At 45.8% G+C, this 15,266-nt stretch overlaps 1 protein-coding gene across 3 annotated transcripts in view; it reads left to right on the forward strand.

The window, feature by feature from the left end:
• Window positions 1–15,266, forward strand: part of CDC27 (cell division cycle 27) — an 87,236-nt gene that overhangs the window by 45,371 nt on the left and 26,599 nt on the right. For all 3 annotated transcript variants that reach the window (XR_007911351.2, XM_002719460.5, XM_008271658.4), the window contains exon 10: window positions 6,382–6,481. Coding sequence is in view for 2 of the 3 variants with exons in the window: in XM_002719460.5 (XP_002719506.2) it covers window positions 6,382–6,481 (100 nt within the window). In the remaining variant the exon portion in view is untranslated. The remainder of the gene's footprint in view (window positions 1–6,381; window positions 6,482–15,266) is intronic.

Raw genomic sequence — 15,266 nt, forward strand, 5'->3', positions numbered from 1 at the left:
TTTTATTCTTCCCTCCCTCAGATGCATGTCTATTAACAGATGATAATCTACTCCTACCAGAATTATGTTAAATAGGATTTATTTTCCTATTTAAGGACTGAAGAATAAATTGTAGTTAATATTTTAGAAGAAGCATACAGTTTTCTTTCCTTTCTAAAGTAGTGAGCATTTGCCTGGGTCTTTTTGTTTTTGTTTTTGTTTTTTGTAATTTTTTTTTTTTTTTTTTTTACAGGCAGAGTGGACAGTGAGAGAGAGAGACAGAGAGAAAGGTCTTCCTTTGCCGTTGGTTCACCCTCCAAGGGCCACCACGGCTAGTGCGCTGCGGCCGGCGCACCGCACTGATCCGATGGCAGGAGCCAGGTACTTCTCCTGGTCTCCCATGGGGTGCAGGGCCCAAGCACTTGGGCCATCCTCCACTGCACTCCCTGGCCACAGCAGAGAGCTGGCCTGGAAGAGGGGCAACCGGGACAGAATCCAGTGCCCCGACCGGGACTAGAACCCGGTGTGCCGGCGCCGCTAGGCGGAGGATTAGCCTAGTGAGCCGTGGCACTGGCCCGTAATTTTTATTTTTTTGACAGGCAGAGTAGACAGTGAGAGAGAGAGACACAGAGAGAAAGGTCTTCCTTTGCCGTTGGTTCACCCTACAATGGCCACCGCGGCCGGCACGCTGCGGCCAGCGCACCACGCTGATCCGATGGCAGGAGCCAGGTACTTACCCTGGTCTCCCATGGGGTGCAAGGCTCAAGGACGTGGGCCATCCTCCACTGCACTCCCTGGCCACAGCAGAGAGCTGGCCTGGAAGAGGGGCAACCGGGACAGAATCCGGCGCCCCGACCGGGACCAGAACCGGTGTGCCAGCGCCGCAAGGCAGAGGATTAGCCTAGTAAGCCGCGGCGCCGGCCTTGCCTGGGTCTTAAAACAGAGACACATGTGCATATTCTGTCTGAAAGGCCTCAGTGTTGTTGGGATGCAAGGGCAGGATGCCCCATGATGAGATTGTAGACAGTAATTGCCTGGGGCTCTGTCGTGGGAAGGAACTTGAAGCATCCTTCAGAGAAGTATTACATAAACTAGTCCTGGATAATATGTAAACATAATTCATGGAATTATACGTTTTAATTAAAACCAAACAAACAAACTGTAACATGCATCAACTGCTACAACAAACTTGTATTCTTTGTGTTATTGAATGTATTTTATCTTGGCCGCAATGGCTGGAGCTGAGCCGATCTGAAACCAGGAACCAGGAGCTTTCCTCCAGGTCTCCCACATGGGTGCAGGGGCCCAAGGACTTAGGCCATCTTCTACTGCTTTCCCAGGCCATAGCAGAGAGCTGGATCAGAAGTGGAGCAACCGGGTCTTGAACTCCCCCCCCCTTTTATTATTCACTCTTTTAATGTTCTTGTATACCGAGTCTGTTCCTATACCATCTCTCTATTTCTTTCTGCTTTTTCTCTTCATTCTAGATCATATTTTCCTGCTTGTTTATCTTATCTAGCATTTTTTGATTGGATGCCATTTATTGGAGATTCCATATTGTTGTGTGCTAGATTTTGTGTGTTCCTTTGGGTATTTTTAAATTTTGTTCCGAGCTGCAGTTAAGCTACTTGGAAATAGTTTGATCCTTTTTAGGCTTCATTTTCAAGTTTTCTTGGGCGGGACCAGGAATACCCTTTAGTCTGAACTAATGTTACCTCATTATTGAGTCAGTACCCTTGAGGACTCTACTCAGTGGTCTCTTTGATATGAAATTCCTTCACACTGACTTAAAAGTGTCAGCCATTCCCAGCTAGGTGCCAAAAGTTGGTTTGCCTGCCCCCTTCCAGTAATTATTTCTGTAATTCCAAGTAGTTTATTGCCTGTGATACTGTAATGCACTTCTAAAAATTACCGCCCAGAGTTATTATTACAGACTCACGGGTTAAGGTCATAGTTCCCAGTAAAAACTGTGTGAACTTTCAGTCACTAGTTGAAGTTTCAGAGTTCCCCACATCTCTGACCTGTTGGCTACAAATTAGGATTCCTCACTGCCTCCTAATGTTTGGTAATTTGCTAGAAAGACTCACAGAGTCCTGGAAAGTGTTATTCTTAAATGTACAGATCAGGATCAGACAAATGAAAAGACACATGGGAAGAGGTCAGGTCGGGGAGGAAATCCTGAACACGGAGCTCCTCGTGAAATGAGGACATGTCACCTTCCCAGTTCATCGTTGTGTTCACAAACCAGGAATTTCTATTGAACTTTGCTGTCTAGAGTCTATTAGAATTGAATTATATGGACACAACTTTGAGCTCTATTGTGCAGAAAAAAATCTTCAGTCGCCCTGCCCTTTCTTGGAGGTCAGGCAGAAGTCACCTGACTCAAAGTCCAGAGCCCTCTAATAGGTTGGTCTTTTCAGCATAGCCAGTCCAATTCTAAAACTATATAGGGATTTTTTGTTCAATAATGAACAAAAAAATGCCAGATTTAATGAAAACTGTAAACCTGCAGATCAAGAAAGTTCAAAGAATCCAAAAGCCAAGAAACTGGAAGAAATTCAGGCAGAGTCATAGAATCTCATCATTAATAGTACATATCGCTCTCACTTGGGAAGTGTGGCTTACAAACTCCCACCACAGGAACCTGGAACAAAACCAGACAGATCTGTTACTGATACTACTAAATACCTATATTAATCAGCTTTCAACTGAAAACTGTAAGGAAGCTCCCTGCAGATCTCTGGAGCTCCCCACCCCCTTTTTTTAAGTATCATTTATTTATTTGAAAGAGTTAAAGGGCGGGAGGAGGGGAGAGAAAGAGAGATGCTAATTCATTCCCCTGGCTACAATAACCTGCATTGGGCCAGGCCAAAGCCAGGAGCCAGAAGCTTCATCTGGATCTCCCATGTGGGTGACAGTGGCCTGGATACTTGACCCATCTTCCACAGACTTTCCCAGGCTATTAGCAGGAGGTGGATCTGAAGTGGAGCAGCTGGAACACAAACTGACACCTCTATTGGGTACTGGTGCTGCAGGCAGAGACTTTACCCTCTATGCCACAATGCCAGCCCTGGTTACTGTCTACTTTTTTATACTCTCCTACAAATTCTAGCTGCTTTGGTTTCTGGAATTTCCAATATTTCTTCTCAACACAGGGAGACCCCTGAGCCTTATTTGCATAATTTCCTGCTTTGTGGCCTCAAAGTTCTCAGGCATCTTTCACCTGTTGTCTGATGTCCACATATTTTGTTTAGTGTTATAATTATTTAAATTGGGAACGTAATGGGAGACCAGGAGAAGCACCTGGCTTCTGCCATCGGATCGGCGCGGTGCGCCAGCTGCAACGCACTGGCTGCGGCGGCCATTGGAGGGTGAACCAATGGCAAAGGAAGACCTTTCTTTCTGTCTCTCTCTCTCACTGTCCACTCTGCCTGTCAAAAAAAAAATAATAATAAATAAAAAAAAAAAATCTAGTCTGTAGACTCCATCATGACTGGCAGCAGAAGTCTGTTCTTTGGATTTAGAAAGTTGTTTTTCAGGATAATTACAATGGCTTAGCACTCCTAGTCACATGCAGGAAAGTTATAGATTTATGCATTGATCACATTATATGAAATATAAATATATGTATTTATGCTTTGACTTATACTTTGAGTTTGATATATTTATGATACGTATGAATATATGTATACATCAAACTCAGTACCCTGGTTTTTTCTGGTGCCTTAGGCTTCATGCATTTTTTTGCTGTCACTTGGGCCTTTGAAGTTAATGGAACCCCAATGAAAACTGTAAAAAAATTTAAGTTTGTCTTTCATAACCTCCCATCCTCAGAACACTCTTACTGTTATCTCTACCTCCACAAGATTTGTATTACTCTCATATAATCTTCTTGTTTATTTAAAGCAATCTCATCAGCATTCTCAAGCTTGTCCTCTCTATAGGCTGCCCCATGCTATGAAATTATTCCTCCCTTCTTCTTAGGCAAAACTCTTTTATAACTAGGTAAGCATATTGATAAAATCTAATTTATCTTCATAGTATATATATATATATATATTTTTTTTTAAGATTTATTTATTTTATTTGAAAGTCAGAGTTTACACAGAGAGAAGGAGAGGCAGAGAGAGAAAGAGGTCTTCCATCTATTAGTTCACTCCCCAGTTGGCCGCAGTGACCAGAGCTGTGCTGATCCGAAGCCAGGAGACAGGAGCTTCTTCCAAGTCTCCCACGTGGGTGCAGGGACTCAAGGACTTGGGCCAACTTTTAGTACTTTGCCAGACAACAACAGAGAGCTGGATTGGAAGTGGAGCAGCTGAGACTTGAACTGGCGCTCCTATGGGATGCTGGCACTGTAGGTGGCGTTTTTACCCACTACACCACAGTGCCGGCCCCTATATATATATATATATATATATATATATTTATTTATTTATTTATTTAAATATTTGTTTATGTATTTTTTTGAGAGGTAGAGCTACAGACAGAGGGAGAGACAGAAAGGCCTCCCACCTGCTGGTTCACTCTCCAAATGGCCACAATGGCTGGAGCAGGGCCCATCCGAAGCCAGGAGCTTCTTCCAGGTTTCCCATGTGGGTACAGGGGCCCAAGCACATGGGCCATCTTCTACTGCTTTCCCAGGCCACAGCAGAGAGCTAGATCGGAAGTGAAATGGCCAGGACTAGAACTGACACCCATATAGAATACTGGTGTCGCAGGTGGAGGGTTAGCCCAGTATGCCACAGCACCAGCCCCTGTAGTATATTATTTTTTGAAAAACAGAAATCTTCCATTTGCTGGTTCAAATAATGGCAGGAGCCCGGAACTCCATCTGGATTTCCTAAGTGGGTGGCAGTGACCAAAGTACCAAAGTACTGTCACCTGCTGCCTCTCAGGTGCACATTAGTAGGAAGCTGGATCAGAAGCAGAGTATCTAAGACTCAAACTCCATTATGGGATATGGGAATCCCAAGAATATCTTAACCTCTGTACCAAATGCCTACCCCCACTTTTGTGGTATAAATGACAAACATGAGTAGTTGTTCCTCCCAAAGAAAGGAACTTAAACTTAAAAAAGATTTTATTTAGAGGTCAGAGTTACACAGAGGAGAGACAGAGAAAGAGAGGTCTTCCATCCTGGTTTACTCCCCAGATGGCTGCAATGGCTGGGACTGCGCTGATCCTAAGCCAGGAGCCAGGGGCTTCTTATGTGTTTCCCACGTGGGTACAGGGGCCCAAGGACTTAAGCCATCTCCCACTGCTTTCTCGGGTCATAGCAGAGAGCTGGATTGGAAGTGGAGCGGCTAAGACTCGAGCCGGCACCCATATGGGATGCTGGCACTGCAGGAGGTGATTTTACCTGCTATGCCACAGCGCTAGCCCCAGGACCTTATACTTTTTAAGCCAGATGACTTGGGGGGGGGGGGGGGGCGGAGAACTCTAAATCACTGATTCACTCACTACGTGCCTACAACAATGAGGACTTGGTCAGGCAAAAGCAGAGAACCAGGAAATCTCAGTCTGGGTCTTCCACTTGGATGCCAGAGACCTAACTCATTGAACCATCACCTGCTTCCCAGTGTCCACCTTAGCAGGAAGCTGGAATAGGGAACCAGAACCCAGGCATTCGGATGTAAGACATGAACATCCTATAACTGCCTACCTAACCACTAGGCTGAACACCTGCTCCTGGCCTCTGTCTCCTAGAAGAATAAGGATAGTGCTGGACCTGCACAGCATCTCAGACTTTCAGAAGTTTCTTTGACCTAGACTCAGAAAACTAGTAAGATTTCCTGTACATTTCAGACCATAAGTAGTCCATAAATTTACTCATTCTCCAATCATTTTAGGTTTTAAGTTTGCTTACTTTCTAAGAAAGGAATTCTTATATTTTAGAGTTTGCTATTAAAGTGAGAATGTGTCCAGGTATCAGACTCATTTTGCTGTAAACATATAAATTTTTGATATAGCTATTTGAGTTTATTGAGAAACAACTTCCCAGGTTTCATTTTTCTGGTGATATTTGTTTGTTGACAGATACATCAGATTTAGACTTTCATGCCCAAATTTCTTTTCCTTCTCCCCTAACTTGGTATAGATATAAATGAAGGCTAAAGCTAATTGGCTTATAGGTGTGCTTATTCATTGATACCAAATTTTTATGGGGGTTGTTTTAAGTTCAAATTAATATTTTTAGACAGAGTGAAGACTTGTGCTATAATCTTTATCCTTTAATAGTAGTATGAGTAGGTTTTAAATCCTAAGTTTTCAGAAAAGGACTGACCATACTCATCTACTTTAAAGTACTTAGATGGTGAATGCATGCTTTTAAATAAATCTGTATTGAAGCAACAATTCATGTTCATAAACTGAATAAAACATACTATTTTCTTTTCTTTTTAGTACAACACCTCAGGTATTGAGCCCCACTATTACATCTCCCCCAAACGCACTGCCTCGAAGGAGTTCTCGGCTTTTCACCAGTGACAGCTCTACAACCAAGGTGACTGAAAGACTATTGCATGTCACAGTTACTGCATGTTTCTCCTGCTAAAATTTCTGTTCTCTGATAACACCTTCTCTACAAAGTAGACTGTTTGGAACTTGGAAAAGAATTTTTTATTTGAAGAGCTATATGTAATTCTTGTGAGTTTTCTTGGTCCTTATATAAATTCAAAAACTGACTAAATTATAGCAATAAATAACAGTATGTCAGCGGTTATCAGGAGGTAGCTGGGGGAGGATGTGACAAAGCATAGCACAAAAGAATTTCTCAGTAGTGGTAGAAAGGCCTGTATCCTGATTGTGGTGGTTGATTATACAAATCCATTCATGTGATAAAATTTTACAGAACTACCCACACACACACAAGAGTTCGTGGATTTGTCCATAGGAGGAGTGTTGTGCCAGTTCCACTTTTGTGGATGTGATGATCTCCTATGTTTATGTCAGATGTATTCCCTGGAGAAAGAGTCAATGGAAATTTCTGTTTTTGTTTCAACTTCTTGTGAGTCTAAAATTTCCAAATCATTTTTAAAGATCAGAGGGCATCATTAGGCCATTGGTAAATTTTCTTGGTTCAATGACAAATGATATGGAAGACCTTTAACACACTGACATCATCTTATTTCACTCAAGTGCCCACAACAGTCAGGGCTAGGCCAGCTGAATCCAGGAGCCCAGAACATCATCCAGGTCTCCATGTGGGTGGCAGAACCCCAAGTACTTGGACCATCATCTGATACGTCCCAGGAACATTAGCAGAAAGCCGGAAGCTGGGTCAGAAATATTTGGAATAGTGGGGACTTAAACCAGTATGGGATGTGGTATCTCACACAGCAGCCCAAGCAGCAGCTTAACCTACTGTACCACAATGCCCTCCCTGCATTTTATTATTTTCCTATTTTTAAATAATGATCATGTGATAGACTTTTAAAAGGGAGCAAAACTTCATCACTATTATAATTTCTGTTCAGAGTTGTTGCATTTAAAATTGATTCCTGGGCTGGCATTGTGCTGCAGCAGGTTTAGCCACCACTTGCAGTGCCTAGCATCCCATATCAAGAGTGTAGGTTTGAGTCGCAGCTACCCTACTTCCTATCCAACTTCCTGCTAACATGCCTGGGAAGGCAATGAAAGATGGCTCAAGTACTTGAGCCCCTGCCACCCAGGCAGGAGAGCAGGAAGGAGCTCCTGGCTCCTAGCTTCAGCCTGTTGCAGCCTAAACCTGCCTGTTGCAGCCATTTGGTGAGTTAAGCAATAAATAAGTCTTTTCAGTCTTTCCTTCTCTGTTGTTTTGCCTTTCAAATAAATTTTTTAAATATTTTTTAAATTGATTCTGAAGATCTTTTTATAAAAAAATTTTTTTTAGGCAACCAGACTGAATTTATTCAAAGCAAATAAATTCACAGAGGTGGGTGACCAGCTGCCAGCATGCACATTGATGGAACACAAGGCAGAAGGCTCCGACCTCCAGGGGCTGGGCCTTTTTATGTTTTAGGAGAGCGAGGGATGAGGGTGGGAGGGTTGGGGTAGCAGGCAGAGGTGAATTCCTAGAACTGGGCAGGGCCTTGGGAACCTGAAAAGAATACAGGGTGGGGTATGAAGGCAATGGGTGTGAGACCCAACTGAGATTCCAGGGCAAGGAATAAATTGCAGTGCTTATCTTTTGGGCAGTGAAGGAGAATTGGCTAATGCTTATGTCTTTGTTCTATCAGTCCTGGCTCTGAGTATAGATAAGAAGGGGTGCTGGATTTCTCTGGCTACTTCCTGCTGATATGGGACAGATGTGGAGCCAGGACTTGAACAGGGGACTGTACTCTAGATAAAATTGACTGAAGAGCAGTCTTGTGTTGCGCTTGCGAGATGGCTTGAAATATAACAGGTATTTGTTCCTGCAAGAACTTTTGGAATAAGTTAATTATACATGGTAGAAATAGGAGCACTATGATTATGAGGACAAAAAAAAAAAAAAAGGAGATACTAGAAACACTGCCCACAGCAGAAACGATGGCCAAAATGAGGCAGAGTTACCTTGTAAATACATCTCGTTAGTGCGTTAATCTGAGAAAGGTGGGTCCTGTGGGAGTAGACTTATAGGAAGTAAAATGTACCCAAGGGAGTTTGGCAGTGCTGGGGGTAGTCAATATCACCTGGTAGGGCTGGCTCCATTTTGGCTTTAGAGCGGCCTCATTTTAGATAAACCCAGTCAGCAGGTTGAAAGGAGGGAATACAGTCGGGAGGCAGAGAGAGTGTTGTTTGGGTAGGTGTGTGTCTGCGTGGTTCCATAAGTGAGAGCTTATTTCAGTGAGAGGGAAAGCAAGAGGAGGAGGAATAGCTTCAGAATTCTGCAAGGGAGGGAAGTTAGGTGAAAGAAGAGGCCTTCCAAAGAAAATTTCATACGGGCTAAGCAGTAAGGGCTTCCAGGGCAGAGATTTGATTCTTAACAGTGCTAAAGGGAGGAGTTTTAACCAGTCTAAGTGGAACTGGGTGGAGAGTTTAGTTAGAGCCTGTTTTAGTATTCCTTTCATCTGTTCTGCTTTTCCTGAAGAGGGGGGACAATGGGGAATGTGAAAATGCCACGAGACATGAAGAGCGGCAGATACTATTTAAGTAATTTGAGAGGCAAATTCCAGTCCATTAACTGACTGAATAGAAGCAGGTAATCCAAATCTTGGGATAATATCATTTAATAGTATGGTGGAAACAGTGGAAGCTCTTTTTTTAGTGGTGGGGAAAGTTTCCACCCACCCCGAGAAGGTGTTCCCCCGTCACCAGGTTACGTGTTCTAATTGGTGGCATATGGGTGAAGTCAGTCTGCCTGTCCTCTCCCGGGAGTGATCCATGGACCTGGTGAGTGGGGGTTGGGGGTGGCCTGATATTAGAATTGGGGTTAGCAGTTTGGCAGATGCTGCATGTCTGAGATATGCAGTTTCTCATATGGTGGGAATTAGGTGCATGTGTGATCTCAGGAGGTAAAGAAGAGAGTTTGAGTTTGAGTGAGAGAGAGAATGGAGGTTTTTTAGAAAGGTAACTTGGAGAGAAGAAGAGAATATTAGTTTTTCATCTAGAAACCATCCTGAGTCCTTTGCAGATGCCCCTTGTTGACCTGAGAGATTTCTAAGTCTGAGCATACAGGAGCTAGGTTAAAGAGAAAAGGTGGCGTGTCTCCCCATGAGCCTCTGCTTTAGCTGTCAGATCAGCCTGATTTTTGGCTTCAGATAGGTATTGTTTACCTTTCTGATGTCCTTTGCATTGAACAATAATGGCTTTTGTTGGCAGCTGGGCATTATCAAGAAGAGCTTTAATCAGCTTGCCATTTATTATAGGGATCCCTCGGGCTGTCAGAAAGCCCCTTCGATGCCATATCTGGGCATTGGAATGGATGATGTTGTAGGCAGATTGGGAATCTGTGTATGTGTTAACTGTCTTTCCTTTGACTAAGGTGAAGGCTCGGATCAAGGCTAATAAGGCCTCTGTGACCCTGTGCAGGGAGGAGGAGGAGGTGTCATCACCATGCACCTCGATTCCTGTGTTTACAGCAGGAAAAGGGGGAGTCTTAACAGCACTGCCATCAGGGAACCAGTTTGGCATTTGGGTGTGAGGTGTGAAATGTGAGTCAGGGGAAAATCAAGGAACTCAGGACAGGAATGGGCTTCAAGGGGGTCAGAGACAGTGGTAGGGAAGAGAGTAGCTGGGTTGAAAGAAGAACAGCAATGAAAGGTATCCGTGGGGCCTGCACCGTGGCGTAGAAGGTAAAGCCGCCACTTGCAGTACTGGCATCCCATACGGGTGCCAGTTCAGGTCCTGGCTGCTCCTCTTCTGATCTAGCGCTCTGCTATGGCCCGGGAAAGCAGAAGATGGCCCAAGTCCTTGGGCCCCTGCACCCATGTGGGAGACACTGAAAGAAGCTCCTGGCTTCGGATCAGCTCAGCGCTGGCCCTTGCGGTCATTTGGGGAGTGAACCAGTGGAATGGAAGACCTCTCTCTCTTTCTGGCTCTACCTCTCTCTGTAACTCTGTCTTTCAAATAAATAATAAAATAATTCTTTTTTTTTTTTTTTTGGCAGGCAGAGTGGACAGTGAAAGAGAGAGACAGAGAGAAAGGTCTTCCTTTGCCATTGGTTCACCCTCCAATGGCCACCGCAGCCAGCGCGCTGCGGCTGGCGCACTGCGCTGATCCAAAGCCAGGAGCCAGGTGCTTCTCCTGGTCTCCCATGGGGTGCAGGGCCCAAGGACTTGGGCCATCCTCCACTGCACTCCCGGGCCACAGCAGAGAGCTGGCCTGGAAGAGGGGCAACCGGGACAGAATCCGGCACCCCAACCGGGATTAGAACCCGGTGTGCCGGTGCCACAAGGCGGAGGATTAGCCTAGTGAGCTGCGGCGCCAGCAAATAAATTAATTCTTAAAGAAAGAAAGCTATCTGTGGGCTAGAGGAGGGCAGAGTGAAGAACTTGGACACAAGATGGCGATACAGATTGAAAAGCCTGGAGGCTGATGCAACCCATGAGAGGACCAGATTTGTTAAGGGTTGATAAAGGGATAGCTTCTGGCCTCAGGTATGCCCCTTGGGCATTGGGGCCAGCCTTGATAAACCCCATCTAATCCTTTGGAGAAATGGGCCACAGGTGTAAAAGAGTCTCCTGGCCTTTTGGGCCAAGAGTGCTTGCCCCTTGGAGCTATGAATGTAGAGGAGGAACAGGCAGGTTAAGTGGGTTAGGAAGGCTCAAGGCAGATGCTTGTAGAAGAGCTTTCTTTAGGGTTTGGATGGGGTCTCTAGAGAGGAAGGCTCTTGCAGGGGCTTGCCTAGATTGCCCTTGGTAGCGTCATAGAGCGGTTTGGCAATATGAGAAAAGTTTGAAATCCAGATGCGAAAATATCCCACAAATCCCAAGAAAGAGGAGGTCTCGCTTGGTACGTGGGAAAGGAACGGAGTGTATTGCCTGTTTCAGGCTGGAGGAGTTGCACAAGTGTCTGGCGTCACAAGAAGTCCCAAGAAGGTGACAGAAGTGGAAATTAGCTGAGCCTTCTTTGGAGATACCCTATAAACTTTCTCAGCTGCAGGTCTCTTGGGAGGGGCTATAGAGGAGAAGATCATCAACATATTGAAGAAGGGTGCTGGGTGACAGGTGAATAAGGCCAGATCTGCCTGGAGGGCCTGCCCAAAGAGGTGCCCGCTGTTCCAGAAACATTGGGGTAATGGTCCAAGCGAGATGTCCAGTTAGGTGACAGGGGTCAGACCAGGTAAAGACAAAGACAAACAGTGATTGGGAAAAGGTGTCAAGAGGAATTATGAAGAAAGCATCCTGGCCAGCACCACAGCTCAGTTGGCTAATCTTCCGCCTGCGGCGCTGACACCCCAGGGTTCTAGTCCTGGTTGGGGCACTGGATTCTGTCCCAGTTGCTCCTCTTCCAGTCCAGCTCTCTGCTGTGGCCTGGGAAGGCAGTCGAGGATGGCCCAAGTGCTTGGGCCCTGCACCCGCATGGGAAACCAGGAGGAAGCACCTGGCTGCTGGTTTCGGATCGGTGCAGTGTGGCGGCCATTTTGGGGGTGAACCAACGGAAGGAAGACCTTTCTCTCTGTCTCTCTCTCACTGTCTAACTCTGCCTGTCAAAAAAAAAAAAAAAAAAAAAGGAAAAAAAAAAAAGAAAAGAAAAAGAAAGCATCCTTTAGGTCCAGGACAGAAAAGAAAAAAGTCATGGGGGTATTTGGGTGAGAGCGTGTAAGGGTTTGACACCACTGGGTACATGGGATGGGCAGTGGCATTAATACGTCGGAGGTACTGTACTAGACCGTAAGAACCATTGGTTTTTTTAACCAAGGGTATAGGTGTGTAATGTGGGGAGTGAGTGGGAAGCTCGGAGGAGGCAGTCTGTCATAGATTTTAGACCTCTGTGGCCTTCTGGGCTTAAAGGATATTGGAGAATGCAATAGTCTTTGTTGGATCTTTTAGAGAGAAGCGAATGGGGGTATGATGGGTGGTGATTACCAGGTGGGAGGTATCCCACACTACAAGATTAACCAAGGGAAGGGAGGGAGTCTGGGGTGGAGAGTGGGGAGAGGAAGGTCCAAATGTGAAGCATAAAAGTTTGTGTTTTATCCCCTGTGGGAAGGTCCCTTGCCTAAGAGGGGGTGGGGCAGTTAGGAAGGAATGCAGGAGAAAACAAGGGAGGGATCTTACTAGGCGGTTCAGTTAAGCCTTTCATGCCAGCAACTGAGATGGAGGAAGGAACAAGTGGACTGCAACACTCATTTAAAACAGAAAAACTAGCCCCAGTGTCCACCAAGAAAGAAACTCGCTTGCCAGGCACTGTCCCTATTACCCTTGGGTGTCTGGACTAATCTGCTATGGGGGCTGTGGAACCTGGGCCTCCTCATTCTGTTAACAGATAAGTGTCCTGTGCCAGGGGGTTTGAGTAGACGGCTGTTCTAGAAAGGGGAGTTTCCCTCCCTGAGGGCAGTCCATCTTCCAGTGACCCCATTGTCCGAACTTGGGACACAGGCATGGGGAGGCCTCAGCTTAGGGCAGTTCCTGGTCTAATGTCCAGTATTGCCACACTTAATACAGTCCCCAGAAGGGCTAGAGCCTTGAACTAAGGTGGGCTTCGAGTTGGAGCAGGCCTTGGCCCAGTGCCCAGCATTGGCGCACCAATAACAGGGCCCCTGAGGGCTGGGACTAGCTTATGATTGGGGTCTTGGTGGATTACAGAGGCAAGCATCCGAAACTTCAGTCTTCTATCTGTTTCCTCTGTGTCCTTAATTCCTCATCTCCATTGTTAACAATGCAAAGAGCCACATGTATGAGGTCCCTCTCCGGGGTTCGTGGACCATCTTGTAATTTTTGGAGTTTGTGACAGTTATCTGGAGCTGATTGGGATATAACGTGGGTATTTGAATACAGCCGTCCCTCTGGGGAATTGGAATCAGTGTTAGTATACTTTGTCAATGCCTCTATAAGGCATGACATAAATAGAGCAAGGGTTCTCAGTGACCTCTCTGATCTTCTCATAATTAACCTGTTTTTGGCTGTTCTTATCCATAGCCGCCAGCAGGCATGAGATCATGTGGTCTCGGCCTATAGCCCCGGGTCCCCAAGTTGGTAAATCCAATCCAGGTTAGGGTTGGCTCTGGGGACAGCTCTCGCTGCCTCTGGGGGTCCGTCTGGGGCCTGGCGGTGCATCTCATCTGCATGCTGCTTGGCTGCAGTCCAGATACGATCAAATTCATCTGGAGTTAGGGTAGAGGATAGAACTAAATACAGATCATCCCAAGTTAAGCTATAGGACTGAGTCTGGTGGAGAAATCCCTTATATCTGGAGGGATTCTCTGAGAATGAGCCTAGACATTTTTGAAGAGAGAAGGGCACATAGACCCTAACCGGACCTTCCACCCCAGCCACCTCCCTCATGGGGAGCGCAGATGGAGAGGAGGTGGGAGAGGGTAGGGTAGCTGGAGGGAGTGGGGTGGGATCCAGTGGAGGATTAGGTGGGTCAGTCAGGATCACAGATGAGGGAGGACGGCTTACAGTGAGTTTTTTCTTCCTCAGGGAGAAATAGGTAAAGAGAATTCAGGGAGGAAGAGGGTAGAATGGTGGCCACTGCTGCTGGTGGGATGGAAGAGATAAGGGTGTAGTGAGCAAAGGATCAGGTACCCGAGGTGCCGGCTTCTCAGAGGGAGAGAAGGGAAGGGGGGGAGGTAGAAAGTTTAAGGGAAGGGTCCAGGCCTTCCTCCCTGAGAGCTTGGAGTGAGGAAAATGACCCCAAAGGAGCAAGAAAGCTTGGACATAAGAGACCTCTGACCATTGGCCATTTCTCTGTGTAAAACTATTAAGGTTGCAGAGAGTTTGGAGATAAAGGGTGCCAAATTCTGGCCATTTTGAGCCAAATTTTAGTACAGAGCTTAATTAATCACTCCCTTTAGGCCTAGCTTGCACAAGCTTTTTTAAGAGTCAGACCAAAGGGGAGTCGGGTAAAATGCAAAAAATTTTAGAACCCATGGATTAAGCAAAATATGGCCTGAAGGAAGGCGTCCTTTTCACAGGGCATCCCCTGGGAAAGGATTGCTCCAACAGAGAACCGAAGTTCTGAGTCTTCCTAAGAGGAGAGCAAGAAAGCCTGAGCTTAGGCCAGCATCCCGATTCCAAGCAAGGGAAACCGACCGGACACCCCAGTTCCTACCAGGGGAGATGAACCAGTCACAAGCATTGCCCCAGGGCGCTGGAGCTGACAGAGGCCTCTCTTACCAGTCTGATGGGTTGAAATGAAGTCCGCTGTTGTGTGCAGTGATGAAATCCGGCAAAGGGCTCTGGCTGTGTTATTTGTTGGGAAATAAGAAGTGCAAGTCAAGTGGGAGTGAGAACGTGTTCTGGAGAGGTATCTCTCAGGTCTGCTCGGGTCTGAAGGAAAAAAGAGATTGTAGGAAAGAGAAGGCAAGGTATAGCTAGAGACAGTAAAAAGTGATAGGAATTCAGAAAAGAGAAGAGAGTTTGGAGGAAGGGTTGGGGATTACAGCTCTTACCCAGAGAATGCAGGAGTGGCTGTTGTGGGCAAGATGCTGATTCCTCACTCCTCTCATCACATAGGGCACCAAATATGTTAGGAAAGAGGTACAGAATAGAGAGGAGGCAGTGTACAAATTTATAGCCAGACCGGTTTTATTCAGAGAAAATAAATTCACAGAGGTGGGTGACCGACTGCCAGCATACACATTGATGGAACACGTGGCAGTAAAGTTTCTTTTGAGAAAAATATAGATAAATCAAGACTGTACATTTATTTTATATCTAATA

The sequence above is a fragment of the Oryctolagus cuniculus genome, chromosome 17, assembly GCF_964237555.1.
Source record: "Oryctolagus cuniculus chromosome 17, mOryCun1.1, whole genome shotgun sequence".
In the NCBI taxonomy this organism is placed as follows: domain Eukaryota; kingdom Metazoa; phylum Chordata; class Mammalia; order Lagomorpha; family Leporidae; genus Oryctolagus; species Oryctolagus cuniculus.